Source organism: Aulonocara stuartgranti (genome assembly GCF_965226115.1).
Source record: "Aulonocara stuartgranti genome assembly, chromosome: 13".
NCBI classification, from domain to species: Eukaryota; Metazoa; Chordata; class Actinopteri; order Cichliformes; family Cichlidae; genus Aulonocara; species Aulonocara stuartgranti.
Genome location: NC_138949.1, coordinates 21903188 through 21916344, shown reverse-complemented (window position 1 = coordinate 21916344; position 13157 = coordinate 21903188). Strand labels below are relative to the sequence as shown.

General features: G+C 41.6%; 1 protein-coding gene across 3 annotated transcripts in view; it reads right to left on the bottom strand.

The window, feature by feature from the left end:
• adam12b (ADAM metallopeptidase domain 12b) overlaps positions 1-13157 on the bottom strand; it is a 99514-nt gene that overhangs the window by 57420 nt on the left and 28937 nt on the right. For all 3 annotated transcript variants that reach the window (XM_082557350.1, XM_082557351.1, XM_082557352.1), the window contains exon 4: positions 1779-1857. In XM_082557350.1, coding sequence (XP_082413476.1) covers positions 1779-1857 — 79 coding nt within the window. The remainder of the gene's footprint in view (positions 1-1778; positions 1858-13157) is intronic.

Below are 13157 nucleotides of genomic sequence, written 5' to 3'. Positions count from 1 at the left end.
ATATATCCAGGATTTTTTTGGCAACTTATTCCTTAAAACCGTATTATGTCATTTATTTAAGTTTTTGGGGAAAACAATGACACTGATGATGCAGATATCTAAAAACTGATGCATTAAATATAATACACTGGGCATTTAGAGGTTAAAAACATGGAATAACATCCTTTGGACACCTGAAACCAAAGTGGAGATGTTTTCTTACGGTGTTTGGTGAAAACCAAACACGGTGTATCAACACAAACACCCCATAGCAGCTGGCAAACAATGGTGGATGGGTGATGATTTGAGCGTTTTCTTTCCAGCCACATGACCTGTGCGCTTTGCAGTCGCTGAGTTTAGCATGAATTCCTCTGTATACCAAAGTGTTCTAGAGTTAAACGTGAGGCCATTTGTCTGACAGCTAAAGCTTTGAAAGTGGGTCATGCAACAGGGCAGTGATCCCAAGCAGTGCAGCAAAGCTACAACAGAATGTCTGAAAAAGAAAAGAATCAATGCGTTGCAATGGTCAATGTGCAGACCTCAACCGGACCTGAAATGCTGGGGCAGGACCTTAAGTGTGCTGTGCATAAACCAATACCCACGAACCTCAATGAACTGAAGCAAGACTGTAAAGAAGAGTTATTGCTGGTTCTACAAGCCTTTGAATCATTGGTGTACTTATTTATTCACAGTGCTACATAAATCCCTGTGAAAACTTTCTTTTTCACATGACTGTAAATCACAGTCAACCTCTTGGTATCCAAGTTATTCATTTCCTTAAAGTTGTTAGCTGACATGCACTGCATTGTTCCAAACTGAGTTAGGTATTCTAACCAAAGACAGACAAGAACTGAATAATGTTTTGTTAAGCAGCATGAAATAATGACCCACTGCTAAGCTGCTTAAGGAGTCAATTTACATCCTAAATTAGAGGTCAGGTCAGGTTTAGGTGTGGGCTTGCATGCTAGAAGAGTAGCAAATGTTTTTAAATCATTTGCATATGAAAAATATATAGAAATGCAGGTTCAGTACAGCACATTCATTGCCACTGAATCGGGTAACACTTGTTCAGCAGGTACTGAAGGTCTCCAGTCTGTTAGAATTCTTCTTACATCCACCAATGAAGGATTAAATGATAAAAATTTAAACTGTGGGGAAACTGGCTAAAAAGTGTCCCCAGTGTCCATGATCCAACTAGGCAGCAAAAAGGGCAAGAGGCTGTGAACTATGTTAAAAACAAAATAAAACAGCTTTTTTATAAAGGATCAGTTGTGCTATTTTTTTCCTGAGCCACATAAACTGATTTCAACCATCCATGTGTCACACTAAAAAGCCTTGAGAAGTACTTTCTCTGTTTCCAAAGACTAGCGAGCACTTCGCCTCGCACAGCTAGCATGAACACAGCATAAAACAAGCAGTCAAGAATAAACCATCTGCTAAAAGGGGATTCCATAATAAAATCCTGATGGCAATGTTGGCTGAAAAACTACCAGCATGAAACACAGCTTATCATCAAGTAGGCCACGGGATAGAGTGTGTTCACCAACAGTGGGAGGCTTTCAAATACAAACTCGACCACATGGAAGCAATTAAAAAAAAAAAAAAAAAAAAAAAACGACAACAAAACTCATTTCTGTCCTAGATTTGATTTTAAATGAGTAAAGCTGATTCTCTGGAAAAAGAAAAAACTCGTCTGTCTTTGTGAGTTTTTAAAGGGTCACTTTTTACAACGTGACTGTGCAGCATCGCTGAACATCAACTTGACCATAAATGTCAAAAGCACTCCAACGCTGCCCTACCGTGAAGTTGTGAGCACCGGTGACTGCACTTCCATCCTCCCGGTAATGTGTCTCGGTGTAATGGCTGGCAAAAAGACCCCTAAGAAGAGAACATGACAAGAGCATAAAAAACCCATTTATTTACTCATCGATTAGAAAAAAGAAGACTTTGTTTTCAGACTACCGAGAGGACTTGACCCTCAGTTGACTTTATATGTAGATTGCTTGTAAGGATTTGGGGGATGATGTGGATGAAACACTTAGCAGTTCGAGGCGGGGAGAGACTTGATTTTCTGTAAATTTATTATGTGATTCATAAGTGTCCTTGAATCCCCTGGCATTCAGCATGAACAAGTTGAACCAAATGCTGATGTCATTTCTCAGCATGCGTGAGTGTGTATCTGTGCATATCTTTTCAACTGTGTGTCACTTGTGTGTGTGTGTGTGTGTGTGTGTGTGTGTGTGTGTGTGTGTGTGTGTGTGTGTGTGTGTGTGTGTGTGTGTGTGTGTGAGAGAGAGAGAGAGAGAGAGAGAGAGAGAGTGGATGTGCTTTCCTCTACAGGCCATGAACAGATGGACATGGAGAGACCCACCCTGAGCATTGGCAAAGGAGCAGCAGGAACACCCATTTTTTGCAGCTGTATACTCAGATTGACATCAGGCAGGATGATCTCAGGATGTGTGTGTGTTAGAGTGCATTAGAAGAAGAGAGGGAGGTGGAAATACCCAGAAAACAAACAATACGTTTTGCAAGTCTGACGTGTATTATCCTAAAGGTGATTATATGGCAAAAAAGTAACAGAGGAGACTTAAAAACTAGATCACACACATACCCCACAGTGCTGTGCCAGCTCACGCAAATCGCATGTACCACAAACCAGAATTAGATGAGACGAGTGGCAACGGTGAGGCATTAAGCCAATAGTGGGTTTTTTTCTTCCGTTCTTCAGGTCCATTTAATGTCTTATCTGGATATTTACAGTTAATTATTTTATCACCCGTTTATAGGAAGATCAATTCTCTGTGCCCCGAGCCTGACCACATTTAAACTTCATTAAATACTTATTATCGCTTTAATGTGCCTTATCACGCCATTAGCAAGCTCTAAACCAAATCTGATAAGCCGAGCGGCCAGTAATCACTTTGAAGAGCCCGGTACGTCTCATAAAAATTTGATGACACATCAGAGGATGCTGCATGCTTCTCGGAAAAGCCCAAAATATGTATCTTAATAGTGAATGTTTAACAGTGGCGCTCGGAAACAGCCACAGCACAATTATAGGAAACGAAACGGCTCAGTTTGCTGTAAAGATGGGATTTGTGTCACGTGAGCGGTAATTCCAAGCAAATGCTCTCGTGCTGTATTTTTTTGGGACATGTTGGGAAAGCCAGCTTAGGGGCAGTGTGGCCGCCGGGACTGAGACACACGCTGCGGAAAAGCTGCAGGATTTACATGATGGAATCTCCCTGTAATCAACTTGTTGGCAAGAGTACACAGAGTTTATGAGGCCATGAATGTTTACTGTGCGTTTGCAGAGAATTTCCTCACTGGTTATCTTGCAGCTCAGTTGGTGCGTATCTGTGTATCTTACACTGCTGAAGACCGTTTCATGCTTCTGATTCTCACTGTCGCAGCGCTCTAATGTTGTGTCGTGTATCTGACCCAGTACGCAGAATACTCATGTTTGTAACTAAAACACAGCTACCTAAGGAAGAAAGTGTACACTTCCATATAATTAAGCAATTTTTACTGGCGCCAACAGCCCACCTCTGTCGTCAATCAATTTTCCATGATTATGCTGCAAAAGACAAAGTGTTGACATTTTTGAATCATGTGGAAAATAAATACATCTTTTACTTGTCCTTATTCCACATGAGAAAAATGACGGCATACTGTGAGGATTGATAATTTATTCCGTAGCTGTTACTGATGAATAAGTTGCAGGATGTTTTATGCTCTGCGGGATGACTCTGTGTCTACGCCACTATATTACACCTCCACAAAGAAAAACACATTTTCTTTTTCATTTTCATTCCTGTAATTGTTTAAATCAATAACCACAGATTCTGTGGTCCTAACTGTGTGTTGCGATTCATTAGACACAGTGTAGTATCTAATTAACAGCCCACTAATGGCCGCCCAGGTTAATTGTGATAAATGACGGGCTGTTTAACAGCACCCCTGGGAGGCAGAAAATAATATTTGTCTTAAAGAATAATCTCCCATCTTACATGCGCCTCCTTAGATTTAATTTAACTTTTCTGAAATAACTGCATGAATTATTGATTGTCTCTAAAAAGCCAGATGAATAGCTTTCCACAGCTGCCTTTTGAGGCTAGAGTGCTGCTCATGCGTGTGATGTTTAAATATAATTAGGAGCATGATTCACTATTTGGAAAGGACCTTCCAGTAAATCTAAATCAAGACTCCCACATATGTTTGCAAGAACACTCATTGTGTTGCTGAAATAGCCGATCTGGCCTTCGAAATCTGACGTCCCGCGACGTCTCTGATGAACATACAGCACTTTTGTGTTTCCATTCCATCTGCTGGCATAAGTGGAACGCTACACTATATCTTACACAACAACTGAGGCTGGCAGAGATAGGACTAGCACAATGCAGGGACAATACAGACAAGGACAGCACTCATTACGGCAGACCACAGAGGACCCTTCTTCATTTTAGAGGCATAAAACAAACTGGCAGATGTTATTTTCTGCCATATCTGAAATTACAGGAGATAGAACTATTGTTGTCTCTGAATTGAGCAAGTATTTTGAAGAGTTTTATTTAAAAAGAACAAATCAAATCAAACAGACAAAGAGTCGCTACAACGGTGTGATCGATGAACCGAAAACTAAATGCATCACTCGCTGTTTACACAGATCGATGTTTATAATAACATCTTTCTCTCTTGATCCAGCCAGTACGACGTTCTGTGCAAGTGCAGAAACTCATTTACATACATGTGACTGTGTCTCATGTAATAATTCACCATTACACAAATCCCCTTGAGCATGGAACCATTTGAGAGCAATGTGGCTCTTCTTGCAGCCTCTCTACTTCCTTTGAAGAGTGCTAACTTCAGTGATTTCTTTTAATCCCCTCTCCCCCACAAGCCTAACCCCTAAGCCTTCCTATAGCTGCTACTTATGGTAGCATATGCTAAACTCCAAAAAGAGCAGACTACTACAGAAACAGAGGCAGATGAAGACGAGAGAGGAACTAAAGAGGTGTGGCTGACAAGTCTAATTCTATTTCCACATACGGCTGCGTTCCAAATTGATTTACATACAGCTCAGTGTGCCTTCAGCTAAGGCTTGGCCGTGGCTGTGGCTGTGAGTGCACCGGAGTGTACAAGCCAGCAAAACCAGAGAAAACTAGGGAGAAACAGTGGTGAGGGTGGGAGGAGTGAGGGAAGCAAACAAACAAAAAAATTCCCTGAACTACATAATTAAAGAAAAGCCTTCCTTTAATCTTCTTTACTGGCTTCATAAAAGAGTCATCGTGTCCATTTCTGCATTACTTTCATCTTTGTTGTCTCACTGAAATTTAAGGTGTCGGGTCAAAATGTGGGTGAGGATATCATTAACGTTGGGGGGTACGGAGAAATTTAAAATGACATCTGATGATAGCATCTGATGATTCGGAAAAATGCCAAACTTATTACATATTCAACTTTGGGGAAGAGGACTGTCTGTTCAGAAATTGATGCGAGCCATGTAATAGCTGTTGAGACATTTCGCACTGAAATAAAAATGACCTAAGATAATGTGTGGGCAACATTTGTGCAGCATTTTAGAGCTGTATAATAATCTTAGTTTGTGTGTTTCCAGTGTTATTGTGATAATGTTTGCTAACTTTACAGGTGCTGCTACTGTAGGTCAAATATTTTCTTCTTTAATTGCAGATCACAATGGAAGCTAATCTAATGAACTGGTACTTATATAGTGTATTTCTAGCACTTTCTTACTTCATGCCTCATTCATCCATTCACACACACATTCATAAAAGTGATTTTTCCTAACCTAACATTCACACACTCACACCCTGATGGGGTTCAGCATCTTGTCCTTTCCTTGGAAGAGCCAGGGATTGAAGCACCAACCTTCCGATTAGCAGATGACTAAATCAAACAGACAAAGACTCTAAATCCTGAGTCCGAGTCACCCCAATCTAATCTAATTTATAAGGATTCATCACCAGGGAAAAATAAATATCCGTGCCAAACTTTGTGCCAATTCAACAAGCAGCTGTTAGGATATTTTGATGCCAAGAGGTCATTTATATGGATCAATATCCATACAGACTTTCATGACAAACTACCTTATATTTCTTAAAGTTATTAAACTAAAAAGATCCAACCAGCATACGTTGAGACTCTTACCAGCCGGGCAAAGGATTGGGTCTCATAGTAACACTTACAGTACCACCATAAGCGAAACTAAAGAGTCACATTCATGGATGAGCAGACTAAGATTTTCCATTATATATGCTCCAGCAGGCACTGGATGAATATCAAACATGCTGGCTGATGGGGCAGGCCTATTTAAATATTGACTGACCAAAGCAAAGATAGCTCCTTAATGAGTCAAGATCTCTCTTTGCTTAGGAAGAAGTCACAGAGGGAGCAGCTGCTTGACTATTAAAAAAATCCTGCAGCGAGTCCTCAGAGGTCCGCATGATGACACTTTTTCCTAAAGTGCCCCTGCACATACAAATGATTAAATCTCCGAGTGGCCGTGTCCACAACTTACAAGCAAAGTTGATTTTTCATATCTGAATACTCTTTCATCCTTCTCCGTTGCCAAGATGGTTCAGACAGCCCTGCCTGTCTGTCTGTGTCCCTCACCTCAGGCTTCATGGCATTGTGTGCTCAAAGTGGCGCCTAAGGCAACTGAAGTCATCACATCAGTAAAGTAAACCGCAGAGGGAAAAACATTATTCCCTGTGCTTGAAAGCAGAGGAGGGTGATGAATCATGGCAGGGGCACAGTTAGTAAAGGTTGCCACTCTTGCTCTCACACGCTCTAAAAATAACAGAAATCACAGGTTAAAAAACAGAAATATCTCATAATAAACTCTAAGAAACTTTTTCCTGAACATGACACTTCAAATGCCATACAGTTTCTTTCCCGACTGTTTGAGTTGTTACCCGAGAAAATGAGGATTGTAGGCTGCATAAATGAGGAATATCAGACACGAATAAGAGTAAATAATGGTAAAGCTGTCTTATCTGTTTCCTTGGGGAATAAGAGAAGTCTGGGGGGTTGGTGACTGATGGGAAATGGAGAGGCTCTTTAAAAAAAAATGATGTCTCTGATCACACAAATTCATGCAGATATCCATACTCCTGATCACTTTAAAGCATGAGTGAAAGGTGATCGTATTACTGTGCAGCAGGTGAGGTTTTTAAGCACTCAGTGATAATGGAGTCACTTTCTTCATTCTGAATAAGCTTCTCCCTCTGAAACCCAGCATGTCCTTTTCAACTCTAAAGGGTTTTATTTTCTTTTATAGCCTGATGAAGGGTAACCTTATCTTTCATGCTTCCGGATATTTCTTCTTTTTAACCACCCATTGCTTTTTTCTTCTTTTTTCCTTGGCATTGCATTTTTTTACTGCTACGGAGTCTTATGAAATGATAACAGAATTTGGATAAAAATGAAAGGCTGCAGGTGCAAAACAAGGATTAAAACGGCTACGGTGTCAAACCCCAAACCTTTTGATATTTCTAATGAAAGCACACTTCAGTTTGGGTGGGAAACATTGCAATTTCTGCTGAAGCGATATCACTGTTATTATTTTTCCTCGCTTGTGAACATAACGCCAAGCACCAGAGCTAACAGGCACAGCAGGGCTGTTAAAGAATGAACTGTTTCACTGCTGCTGGCCCACACGTTCTGAATTTTTAATACCAAAAAATAATTCCCACACTAAACATATTTTTCCTCATAACTGTACAAAGAACATGATGTCATACTCTCCCTGCTCCCATTAAAGGGGGAATACATTTTCAAATCAGTGTGAGGGGAAAAGTGCTCATCTACAGCACAGCAAGAGTGAGCCCTGTGCACAATTTCAGGGCAGTCCTCTAACTTCTCTCTGGCTATGGTTTGCTGCTAAAGTGCAGGCCCGACCTGTCCATCTTATGCAATATTAGCCTCTGGTGTTTGCATCTGTGGTGAACACAAATGTGCTACCACATTTTGGGAAATTTTAATATTTTTAAGAAAAACATATGTCAGCAATTAAGACAATTATTATTTTACATTCATTACGTGTAGTCCATAACAATTGAGGAGAGTAAAAGTGAGAAATAATAAGCGGAACTGTTGACACTGTAGTCGTTCGCCCGCGGTTGCCTAGAGCGGACCAACTTCCTGTCCTCTCAGATGCAATTCGGGAAAAGACACGAGTGCTCCTGTGATTCTTTCTCTGAGACTCTACCTTTATTTTTACAGGTCAGTATCGTCTTAAAAATACAGTGTATGAGGGTTTTGTGCCTTGTTCTACTTCGGTGTTTACTGAGAGTTATGTTGACACCGCCGATGTAACCTTAAGTGGGGTTTAGTTGAAAATTACTGAAGCGCGGCACCGCAGCGGTGGTAAAGCCGAGCCGCGCAGCCCCAAGTCTCGCGAGAGTTACCGCGAGTTATCGCGAGAGTTACCGCGAGAGTTCGCCAGCCCGCGGGATGTATTTAAACTTGGTAAACTCCATTTAACAAGCAAATATGTGTGTGTGGTGCTCCAATTTAACTGTAAAGGCCCTGACATCAGATTATTTGAGATTAAAATATCTTATATATACTTTATGGTTCAAGTGATGTGGAAATGTTAAGAATAAGCTAAGAATGAATGTACATTTATGTTGTTACATTGCAAAGTAATACATCCAGGTGTGTTTTGTCTAATCTAGTAAGATTTATGCACTTATATCAGATTTGTGGATAAGCTATTTTGAGTTTGCCCTATATGTGAGAAAGAGCAATAAGACGTTTAAGGCATTATATGCTATCTGCACTGCTGATGTAAATGAGTGAAGGAATAGTGTGGTTAACAGTGTAAACTGGAGAAATGTAATGACCATAGATGCATATATTTGCCAAATGCCTTTTATTTACCTTTTACAGTTATTGAGCATATCTGACAAGTGAAAGCACTGGATGTAAATTATATTTGTTGATCTGAAATAAGAGATGCAATTCGGGAAAAGACACGAGTGCTCCTGTGATTCTTTCTCTGAGACTCTACCTTTATTTTTACAGATTTGTATTCTTTTTGTTATTGTGGTCTTCACATCTGGGACCCGTAACAAACTGTGGGGGCTCGTCCGGGATCTCTCCTCTACAGTCGTCGAGGGCAGATCCAGTGATACCAGAACCACGACACAATCGTGACAAGGCCGTTACTCCAGCCAAGCCAGCGAGTAGGTGTCCAGGTAGTGAGGTGAAAAGGGGACCTTTGCCTCAACGTGGAACCGTACTTCAGTGAGGGGAGTGTGACGCATCCTAGTCACTATCGAGCTGAAGGATAATCAGAAATACATACAACATGTCGACCGAGAGAAAGGAACTCGCCTGGAATATCAGGAGACGCTTGTTTTCACTCCAAGGTCAAGACCTCTTCGAACTCGCTAAGAGCCTCGCATCAGAAAACAAAGACACTACACAGCTCAGTCAGGATGATAAAGAAGGTTGTATGGACTATATCACCTCCTACATACAGTCAAACACACTACTGCAACTTGAAGATGAGGGCATGAGTCATTTGTTGACGCTGAATGATTTGATTAATCTAGTCATCCAGGGAAGTAATCCTGCCGTGCAAACAGCTGGTGAGAATGAAGTACATGCCATGCCCAGTCCACAACCATCCAATACCGTGCTAGACCCACAACCGCCGGAAGATCCACCAGATATATCACCAAACCCCTATGCAAACGCAGAAACACAACAGTTAGAGGAGTTGAGGAAAGCGTATGAGACACTGGGTGAGAGGCTAAGACTATGTGGAACTGTAAGGGCCCAGTCACCTGCTGTAGCACGCCAGCAGAGCAATTTGCAACCACAACCAATCATACAGATTAGCCCTAAGCAGCCAGTCACTGTAAGAGACTTTTCGTACAAGACCACACAAGAGAAACAAGAAGTCCACCGGAAGACCAATGACACCAGAGCCGAACCCTGACACAACTGACTCGGAAGAGGGTGAGCCATTGTACTGGCTTGGTGTACCCAGATACCCTCGAGGGGGCCATTCTCCAGTCACACCAGTTCCAAGTGGAGCGCAACGGAGCTCCGGTCCAAGTGAACTAGGACAAGTCTTAAGGGCTCGTGTCCAACCTAGAAAAAAAAGTGCCATGGTTCCGGAAGAGGATCTAATTGTGTTAAGAGACCCAGACCTACCTCAACTAAGTGACGATCAGGAGATGCCTCAGGTTCAAGAAGAAGTTGACGTCACTGAGTCCAGTCCTGATCCAGTAGAGCTTCCTGACCCAGAGCCAGAACCCAGGGTGGAGCCAGGGGATGACATCCATCCAGAGCCACCATCTCATCTTAGGCAGTCCAGCAGGCAGAGACGTCCCACCACATTCTTCACCTACCCATCCTTGGGTCAACCAGCCTATCAGGCTCATCCTGCGGTGAACACCATCAACGTCCAACCTTCGCCATATCCTTCCCTCTACTACCCTCTTCTCTACTCCCAACCCCCCTACCCCTCTCCCCTCACCCTTAGCCCTTACTTACCTGTTTCATATGTTGTTCCTTGCTATTGAATTGAACAGAAATCTCAGGAAGAAGAATGCCTGAAGTCTAAGGACACCTGGGCAAGAGGAATATTCCAGGGACTTCTGTAAAGAGACTTTGTTAGTTTAAAGGTTTTTTTTATAATTCAAGTTAAGTGTCAGGAGCCACTTTTGCTGTTGGGGAGCGTGTGGTGAACACAAATGTGCTACCACATTTTGGGAAATTTTAATATTTTTAAGAAAAACATATGTCAGCAATTAAGACAATTATTATTTTACATTCATTACGTGTAGTCCATAACAATTGAGGAGAGTAAAAGTGAGAAATAATAAGCGGAACTGTTGACACTGTAGTCGTTCGCCCGCGGTTGCCTAGAGCGGACCAACTTCCTGTCCTCTCAGATGCAATTCGGGAAAAGACACGAGTGCTCCTGTGATTCTTTCTCTGAGACTCTACCTTTATTTTTACAGGTCAGTATCGTCTTAAAAATACAGTGTATGAGGGTTTTGTGCCTTGTTCTACTTCGGTGTTTACTGAGAGTTATGTTGACACCGCCGATGTAACCTTAAGTGGGGTTTAGTTGAAAATTACTGAAGCGCGGCACCGCAGCGGTGGTAAAGCCGAGCCGCGCAGCCCCAAGTCTCGCGAGAGTTACCGCGAGTTATCGCGAGAGTTACCGCGAGAGTTCGCCAGCCCGCGGGATGTATTTAAACTTGGTAAACTCCATTTAACAAGCAAATATGTGTGTGTGGTGCTCCAATTTAACTGTAAAGGCCCTGACATCAGATTATTTGAGATTAAAATATCTTATATATACTTTATGGTTCAAGTGATGTGGAAATGTTAAGAATAAGCTAAGAATGAATGTACATTTATGTTGTTACATTGCAAAGTAATACATCCAGGTGTGTTTTGTCTAATCTAGTAAGATTTATGCACTTATATCAGATTTGTGGATAAGCTATTTTGAGTTTGCCCTATATGTGAGAAAGAGCAATAAGACGTTTAAGGCATTATATGCTATCTGCACTGCTGATGTAAATGAGTGAAGGAATAGTGTGGTTAACAGTGTAAACTGGAGAAATGTAATGACCATAGATGCATATATTTGCCAAATGCCTTTTATTTACCTTTTACAGTTATTGAGCATATCTGACAAGTGAAAGCACTGGATGTAAATTATATTTGTTGATCTGAAATAAGAGATGCAATTCGGGAAAAGACACGAGTGCTCCTGTGATTCTTTCTCTGAGACTCTACCTTTATTTTTACAGATTTGTATTCTTTTTGTTATTGTGGTCTTCACATCTGGGACCCGTAACACATCTTCTCTACATATCGCGCCACTGAGGCTGTTTGTTGTAATTAATGCACCGAGTTCACGCAGCTAAACATTAGACTGCTTGTGAAATGTGCGGCTAAAGGAGCTCATGAATTCTTTATAACCCTAACAAAGGAGTACAGATTATTTCTGGGCACGAGATGATGATGGCACAAACTCAAAATGCTTGGAGGCAAGATCTGTGCCACCAATGTGAAGCGAGCCATAAACACTTTATATCGTAAGATGTTAGCAAAATATGCTTTCAGTGGAAGAGCATATAGAGATTATATGTTAAAAATCCATTCTTAACATCCTTGTGACCAGAGGATTTGAAGTGTTTTGTGCATTTAGGGGAAAAAAAGTAATAACTTTATAATGTTATTTTCATTCTACTATTTTTCATTCTGCTTTTATTTTTCCTGCTTATCCAGGTCTATGATTTGGGGGGTATCAGTCTAGGCAGAAATGCTCAGACCTCCCGCTCCACAGCCAGCTCTTGCCAGCAGAGCAATATAATCTCTCCGGCGTATCATGGGTCTATACTGGGATCATACCCCAGTTGCCTGAAACACCTCATCCAGAACGTATGCTAGTCATATCCCCCCAATTGGCTCCTTTCAGTGTTGAGGAATGGCAGCTCTAATCTAAGCTCCTCCTGAATGACTTTGTTTCTCTCTCTATCTCTAAGAGAAATCCCAGACAGCCTCCTGAGCAAGTTCAGTTGCCCTAGTTTAAGTCACTACTCACACTCTGTGGCAATAGTTGAGTGTAGAAATGTAGATTGACCACTGGATGGACTTGTACAGCATCTACATTAGTGCACACCCCAAAATACCCAAACTCTTCTACTTAGTGCAGCAAGTCACTCCCAACCCAGAGAGAACTCTCCACCCTTTTCTAACTGAGAACCCAGAATACAAGCTGGAGACCATCTGTCAATGAAGCCGACAAAACTACATCATCTGGAAAAGGAAAGACAAGATGCTGAGACCACAGACACCCTCCGCCTCTTGGCTACACCTAGAAAATTCTGTCCATAAAGGATGTGAAAAGAAACGGTGAAGAAAGGAAACCCTGGAGTGGTACACTCAGTGGGAAGGGCTCTGACTTATTGCCAACAATGCCAAGCTATTTTTCCCTGAAGAGCTCCATAACAATGGACCCATACTACTGAAGCACCACCCAAAGGACACCTCAAGAGACACAGACTTCTCCAAGTCCAAAAAAGACCAGTAGGTTGGTTGGGAAAGAGCTGGTGTACTTACTTCAGCTTTCTATAGTTAGTGTGTGCCATTTTCTATAAGAAAAGAGAGCAGGGAGTAAA